Consider the following 7,780-nt stretch of genomic DNA (forward strand, 5'->3'; position numbering starts at 1 on the left):
TGTGACCAAATCAATGCGAGGAAATAAACTTTTATATTAAGTTTTATTTATTATAAGTAGTATTAAAGGAAATATTAAGAGTGGAGACAGGAAAAAGAATGGGAAAAGTGGGGCAAAAGGGGCAATCGAAACCGGGTTGTCTCCATGAAAAAAAAGAAAAGCACATCAACACCGTTTTTACACCCCATGCCGCTGCAGCATCACGAGGCTGCAGTCTGTCTTTAATTTCTGTGTTTCCGCCAGACTATTTGAGTGCAATAAACTGTGCTGTGTGGCAGGTGCTATTAAATATTCTGGTTCTGAAATAGTCGCTCTGTTAATATAAAGATATTTTCTAAACCTGCTCTCTGTTAGTACATTAAACTAGTTTCCACCACAATTAAAATAAATAAATAAATAAACAACAAACATATTTTTAAATCTCACGTAACTACGTAGCACACATGTAGCAGTTTCTGTCTGTATCTGAGGGAAGTTATATTTGTGCCACAATTCTGCGCTCACAAAATTATATATTCACAATATAATATATTTTGAGTGCTCAGAAATGTTCTGCGCGCACAAAAAATTATTTTATACGTGCTTGAACACTGTTTTGTAAAGCAGTGTCTTCTTGCAAAGATGAATTCTTTTTGAGCAAACGAAATTTTGCGCTCAAATAAAACTTGAAGGTGTGCTGGGGTCAACATTTGTACAAAATTCTGATATTTATGTTACTCCATTGTTTTGTGCATATGCAAGATGTCATTCGCTCTCTCTCTCTCCCTCTCCGTCCCTCTCTCTCCCTCCCTCTCCTTGTATGAGCTCTACGTGTGCTCAGAAATTTAGACTGCACACTTACTTTTCCACTTGTATTCTGACAAGTCCCGCCTCCTACGTCAGGATTGACTATTACGAGCTGCTTACAAGCTTTCTGCGACTGGACTGTGAGGTAGCTACAGCTATGGGGGCCCATATGTGACACGCAATAATCAATTGAGAAATAAATAAATCAATTGAGAAATCACTAAGTTAATTAAGCAATCAATTATAAACATCATTTGATAAATCAATGTATCAATTGAGCAATCAATAATATACATGTGGATAAATAGAGAAAAAGAATCAACAATTTGGTCATCAAAAAATAACCAATTAATAAAAACATACATATTTTGTAAAATTTTATTATATAGAATTATGATGAAATATTTTTTTTTATTAATATGTGATTATGGAGTGATTGATAATTGTATTTTTAATTTGCCTATTGCTTTTTCTATTATCTATTGCGCTTTTATCGATTTCACGCTGAGACGGGAGGGGGCGGAGCCTAATCTGCTGTCATTATTCATTGCCCAGGTGTTACAGAAGCTGTCATTTGTCAAAGCTCGTTGATTGCACTGTTTCATGCTGTTTTCACATTATTAACGTTTAATCCGTCAAAGATGTCTGGCTTGTCTCGGCTTCTAAGAGAAGCAGAGCATCTGCAGCACTCCTACTACCTCATGTCGCGGGGCTGCGGTAGACAGGCAATGAGAGCAGAGTGTGAAAGGGCATAAATAAAACGTGATCGGTGCTAAGTGCTATCTATGCCCTGGAGCAATTGCGGTGTACGTAGCTCTGTTGATTTGTTGCGCTGCCTAAAGTGCAGAAACGGTGAGATGGGGCAGCCATTGTCATGTTGTCTCACGGTCTGGATGGAACCAATCCGGGGTCCAGACCCAGACCACGGTCTGCTAATTGGTGACCACTGACACAGGATTTCATGCTGCATGTTCAGTCGGTACAGATCTGACGGAGACGGAGGGCCTAGACTCTCCAGTTGGCCAAGACGCCAGACATCATCAACAGCTTAAACGTTAATAATGTGGAAATGGCATGAGACAGTGCAATCAACGAGCACTGACCAATGACAGCTTCTGTAACATCTGCAGTTGTGTGTAAATGTGTTTATTTAATTGTTTTACTTTGCTGTAGAGTAGTATTCATTGCTAGACTTGTGCTGTTTGTTTAGTGTGTTGAACTCGCATTGCTTAAACGTGTGTGGCTGTGTGTGCTACATTGCTTTGACTTGTCCCAGGGTATTCACTGCTAGATTTAGAGTTGTTTGTCTAGTGTGTGTAAAACTATCGTTGTTTTTAGTGTGTCTGTAAACAGTGCCTCACTTGTTTTAGAGTATTATTTATTGCTAAAGTGTAGCATTGTTTGTTTGTGGTTTACTTAAGTCACGTTTGTTCACGCGCGACCCTTTGTTTCAGTTGCCCACGTGACTAGCTTTGTTGTGCTAAGCAGCATTAAGGCTTGTCCAGCTTTTTTCACTTAACAGCTCGTTAGCAGCGTGTATACAGTGCATCCGGAAGGTATTCACAGCGCTTCACTTTTTCCACATTTTGTTAAGTTACAGCCTTATTCCAAAATGGATTAAATTAATTATTTTCCTCAAAATTCTACAAACAATACCCCATAATGACAATGTGAAAGAAGTTTGTTTGAAATCTTTGCAAATTTATTAAAAATAAAAAACGAAACAAATCACATGTACATAAGTATTCACAGCCTTTGCCATGACACTCAAAATTGAGCTCAGGTGCATCCTGTTTCCACTGATCATCCTTGAGCTGTTTCTACAACTTGATTGGAGTCCACCTGTGGTAAATTCAGTTGATTGGACATGATTTGGAAAGGCACACACCTGTCTATATAAGGTCCCACAGTTAACAGTGCATGTCAGAGCACAAACCAAGCCATGAAGTCCAAGGAATTGTCTGTAGACCTCCGAGACAGGATTGTATCGAGGCACAGATCTGGGGAAGGGTACAGAAAAATTTCTGCAGCATTGAAGGTCCCAATGAGCACAGTGGCCTCCATCATCCATAAATGGAAGAAGTTTGGAACCACCAGGACTCTTCCTAGAGCTGGCCGCCTGGCCAAACTGAGCGATCAGGGGAGAAGGGCCTTAGTCAGGGAGGTGACCAAGAACCCGATGGTCACTCTGACAGAGCTCCAGCATTTCTCTGTGGAGAGAGGAGATCCTTCCAGAAGAACAACCATCTCTGCAGCACTCCACCAATCAGGCCTGTATGGTAGAGTGGCCAGTCAGAAGCCACTCCTCAGTAAAAGGCACATGATAGCCCGCCTGGAGTTTGCCAAAAGGCACCTGAAGGACTCTCAGACAATGAGAAACAAAGATTGAACTCTTTGTCCTGAATGGCAAGCGTTATGTCTGGAGGAAACCAGGCACCGCATATCACCTGGCCAATACCATCCCTACAGTGAAGCATGGTGGTGGCAGCATCATGCTGTGGGGATATTTTTCAGCAGCAGGAACTGGGAGACTAGTCAGGATCGAGGGAAAGATGAATGCAGCAATGTACAGAGACATCCTTGATGAAAACCTGCTCCAGAGCGCTCTGGACCTCAGACTGGGGCGAAGGTTCATCTTCCAACAGGACAACGACCCTAAGCACACAGCTAAGATAACAAAGGAGTGGCTCCGGGACAACTCTGTGAATGTCCTTGAGTGGCCCAGCCAGAGCCCAGACTTGAACCCGATTGAACATCTCTGGAGAGATCTGAAAATGGCTGTGCACCGACGCTCCTCATCTAACCTGATGGAGCTTGAGAGGTCCTGCAAAGAAGAATGGGAAAAACTGCCCAAAAATAGGTGTGCCAAGCTTGTAGCATCATACTCAAAAAGACTTGAGGCTGTAATTGGTACCAAAGGTGCTTCAACAAAGTATTGAGCAAAGGCTGTGAATACTTATGTACGTGATTTTTGTTTTTGTTTTTTATTTTTAATAAATTTGCAAAGATTCAAACAAACTTCTTTCACGTTGTCATTATGGGGTATTGTTTGTAGAATTTTGAGGAAAATAATGAATTTAATCCATTTTGGAATAAGGCTGTAACATAACAAAATGTGGAAAAAGTGAAGCGCTGTGAATACTTTCCGGATGCACTGTATATTTGACATGAATGCTGATGCGGAAGTGGTAGCCCTCGTGTAAAGCCCTCCTCGTGTGAAGACCTACTTGTGTAAAGACTAGCGAGTCTACCTGTGCGAGTCCACCGAACAAGGACAACGACAAGGCGCCACTCACCATAGCACTTAAGTATCTTTTAATTGTACTCTTCCTCCTATATTTTCCTTCTACCTTCTAATATGTCTACTTCACGAATAACATGTGCCCTCAAGCGCATCCCTGTTATCTGTTACAACCAGTTTACACAATATAGACGCAAGACACAACGCAACCCCAACAACCTACGGCCACTTTGCACATCAGCGCCTGCTCCGCTCTCTTTCTCAGTGGGACTCTGGAACTGCCAGTCCACTGTGAATAAAGTTGACTTCATTCTAGCCTTCGCCACACAGTCCACCCTCAGCATCCTTGCACTGACAGAAACATGTATACATCCAGAGGATACAGCAACATCCGCTGCTCTCTCCAACAACTTCTCCTTCTCCTTCTCTCCTTCCAACTCAAATATTCTTGTTACTCCTTTACATGTCTCTGATCACTACTTTGTTCAATTCAACATGACACTCCCGTCTATATTAAAACATACTCCACCTTTGGTATCCTTTCGCTGTAACCTCTTTCTCTTTTCTCTTTCACCCTCACACCTTGCCACTGCTGTCTCTACCTCTCTGCCCACACAAAACGTATTTTCCACCCTGGATGTAAACACTGCCACAGACACACTAAGCTCTACTTCAACAACCTGTCTAGACAGCATCTGTCCTCTCTCCTCTAGGCCAGAACATATGACACCACCTAGCCCCTGGCTCTCTGACATCCTTCGTGAATATCAGACTGACCTCAGGATGGTTGAGATGAGATGGCGGAAATCTAAAGATCCAGCAGATCTGGGTAAGTATTAGTCTCTGCTTGCAACTTTTTCAGATAATGTTAAATCTACAAAATCCTAAAAATCCTATTACCAGAACAAGATCAACAGCACCACAGACACTCGCAGTTTGTTTAGAACATTCAACACACTTTTCTGTCCCCCCCTCCACCACCTGACACATCACTGACAGCAGGTGTCTTCACCACATTTTTTACTAATAAAGTTACAGCCATCAGCAATACATTCTCAGCACCACACTCTGTCAAACAACCGCCTCCTGTATGCAGCTCTTCTGTCTCTGTCCTCTCCTTTGACCGACACTGAGGTCTCTAAACTCCTCCTCTCCAACCACCTGTTCCCTTGACCCCATTCCTTCCCACTTTCTCCAGGCCATCTCTCCGTCCATCCTACCTGCACTCACACACATAATTAACACATCTCTACTTACAGGCATTTTTCCCACTACATTTAAGCAGGCTTGAGTAACCCCGCTGCTGACAAACCTGCACTTAACCCAACACAAGTAGAACACTACAGACCAGTCTCTCTCATCCCATTCATGGTGAAAACACTTGAAAGGGAAGTTTTCAGTCAGATCTCTGCCTATCTCTCACAGAACAAGCTGCTGGATGACAATCGGTCAGGCTTCAAAAGTGGACACTCCACCGAGACTGCCCTGCTGTCTGTCACTGAGTCGCTGAGATAGGTGAGAGCTGGATCCAGATCATCCGTCCTGATTCTACTGGACCTTTCTGAAGCCTTTGACACAGTCAACCATCAGATCCTACTCTCGACCCTCTCTACTCTGGGCATCACAGGAACTGTGCTTGACTGGTTTAATTCCTATATCTCAGGTAGGTCCTTCAAGGTAGCCTGGAGAGGTGAGGTGTCCAAGTCACATCAGCTACTTACTGGGGTACCTCAGGGCTCAGTGCTTGGGCCACTTCTCTTCTCTATATACACAACATCACTGGGACCCATTAGTCAGGCACATGGTTTCTCTTACCATTGCTACGCTGATGACACACAGCTCTACTTGTCTTTCCAGCCCAACGACACCACGGTGACTGCTCGAATCTGCCTGTTTGGTAGACATCTCGGCCTGGATGAAGGAACACCACCTGCAACTTAACCCAGCCAAGACTGAGCTCCTTGTCTTTCCAGCCAACCCTGCTGTTGATCACAACATCACCATGCAGCTGGGTTCAACTACAGTAATGCCTTCCAAAACAGTCAGAAATCTAGGGGTAACCATCAATATCCAACTCAGTTTCACAGACCACATCTCAAAGACAGCACGATCATGTAGATTTACACTCTACAACATCAGGAAAATAAGACCCTTCCTCTCTGAACATGCCACACAACTTCTTGTTCAGTCACTTGTCATAACTAGACTGGACTACTGTATCGCTCTCATTGCAGGCCTCCCTGCATGCGCAATTAGACCCCTGCAAATGATCCAGAATGCAGCAGCACGTCTGGTCTTTAATGAACCAAAGGGAGTGCATGTTAAACCACTCCTTGTCTCCAGCATACATAAAATAATTTCTGCATACATAAAATCATTTTTACGTCCCCACCAGAAGCCTGCGGTCGGCTAAGGAACAGCGCCTTGTTGTACCAACACAAAGAGGCACCAAAAAACGTTCCCGAACTTTTGGTTTCATCGTACCACATTGGTGGAATGACCTTCCCAACTCCATCTGAGAAGCTGACTCACTTTCTGTCTTTAAAAAATGGCTAAAAACACATCTTTTCCATGAGCACTTAACCAGTCACTAAAAAAATAAAATTCTTGTTGCACTTTAATCTGTCTTGAATACTACTATTCTGATGTTAGTGAAACTTTGTAATACAGCACGTTTCATACCACTGTCTCCATAAGATAATTCGCTTGTAATGTATTCCTCTTTTGTAAGTCGCTTTGGATAAAAGCGTCTGCCAAATGAATAAATTTAAATGTACATGTAAATTTCATCATAATTTCTATATTATAAATGGCTAAATTTAATATTGCATTTTTAATTTATGTATCTGTGTTTTTTATTAATTGGTGCTTTTCTGATGATCAGATTGTTTATTATTTTATCCATTTATCCACATGTATATAATTGATTTCTCAGTTGATTTATTGATTTATCAGTTAATATATTGATTTATCAAATGATGTTTATAATTGATTGCTCAATTGATTTATCGATTTATCAATTGATTAATTTATAGTGTAAATGTGGCAGAAGTTCAGTATACAATTTATATATGGTTTATCCTATAGTTAACAATACCCCATGGATTATTGATCTAGCAGAAATACTCTAAGGCTTAACTTACAGTGAAGTAAGTTTCTCAAAATATAGTAGCCTATATTCTGCAATGGTAAGCAATTCTTAGCATTTTTGTTTTGTTTACTTTTTTTGCAATCTCAAACAATTGAGGTTCAATATAATTAACATTTAATTTACCTCAAACTATGACAGGTGACACAGATAGCCACTTTTCCTTCTGTACCGTTTGTTCTCATTAATCAATTTAGCTATAAGGATTGTGGTAAACTGCATAAACCTAAAAAAATACTGAACATTTCAAGACATTTTACAGCTTTGAAATGCAACATAAACAGCTTTTCTCATTTATTATCAAGAACATAATAGAATAGAATGGAATTTGTTAATATTTATTTGTAATATTTATAATATTCATAATATTAATTATACACAAGGCTGTCATCACACCTGACATACAGGCCATGAGAAAATAGGAGAGGACACACTAAAGAAGGTGGACAAAATAACATTTCTATAACAAAAAGAAATATAGCTGCAAGTAGTGAAGATGGGCCCAAGTACAACTGCTCCATTTCCACTCGGTGGCTTTCGGAATACAACGCAAGGTGGACACGTGCATTTGGCATTTAACATTATTCTAAACAATTTTGAAGCAA

At 41.1% G+C, this 7,780-nt stretch overlaps 1 protein-coding gene across 3 annotated transcripts in view; it reads left to right on the plus strand.

Moving 5' to 3' along the window:
* The window catches only part of LOC127442860 (uncharacterized), a 7,797-nt gene extending 475 nt beyond the window's left edge, over window positions 1–7,322 (plus strand). For 2 of the 3 annotated variants that reach the window (XR_007897538.1, XR_007897536.1), the window contains exons 2-4: window positions 4,741–4,856; window positions 5,453–5,690; window positions 5,885–7,322. Coding sequence is in view for 1 of the 3 variants with exons in the window: in XM_051701132.1 (XP_051557092.1) it covers window positions 4,145–4,856; window positions 5,453–5,469 (729 nt within the window). In the remaining 2 variants the exon portion in view is untranslated. Of the gene's footprint in view, window positions 1–3,913; window positions 4,857–5,452; window positions 5,691–5,884 lie in introns of those variants that run through there. The other variant, XM_051701132.1, reaches the window with a different exon arrangement.
* The last annotated feature ends 458 nt before the right edge of the window (window positions 7,323–7,780 follow it).

The sequence above is a fragment of the Myxocyprinus asiaticus genome, chromosome 1, assembly GCF_019703515.2.
Source record: "Myxocyprinus asiaticus isolate MX2 ecotype Aquarium Trade chromosome 1, UBuf_Myxa_2, whole genome shotgun sequence".
In the NCBI taxonomy this organism is placed as follows: Eukaryota; Metazoa; Chordata; class Actinopteri; order Cypriniformes; family Catostomidae; genus Myxocyprinus; species Myxocyprinus asiaticus.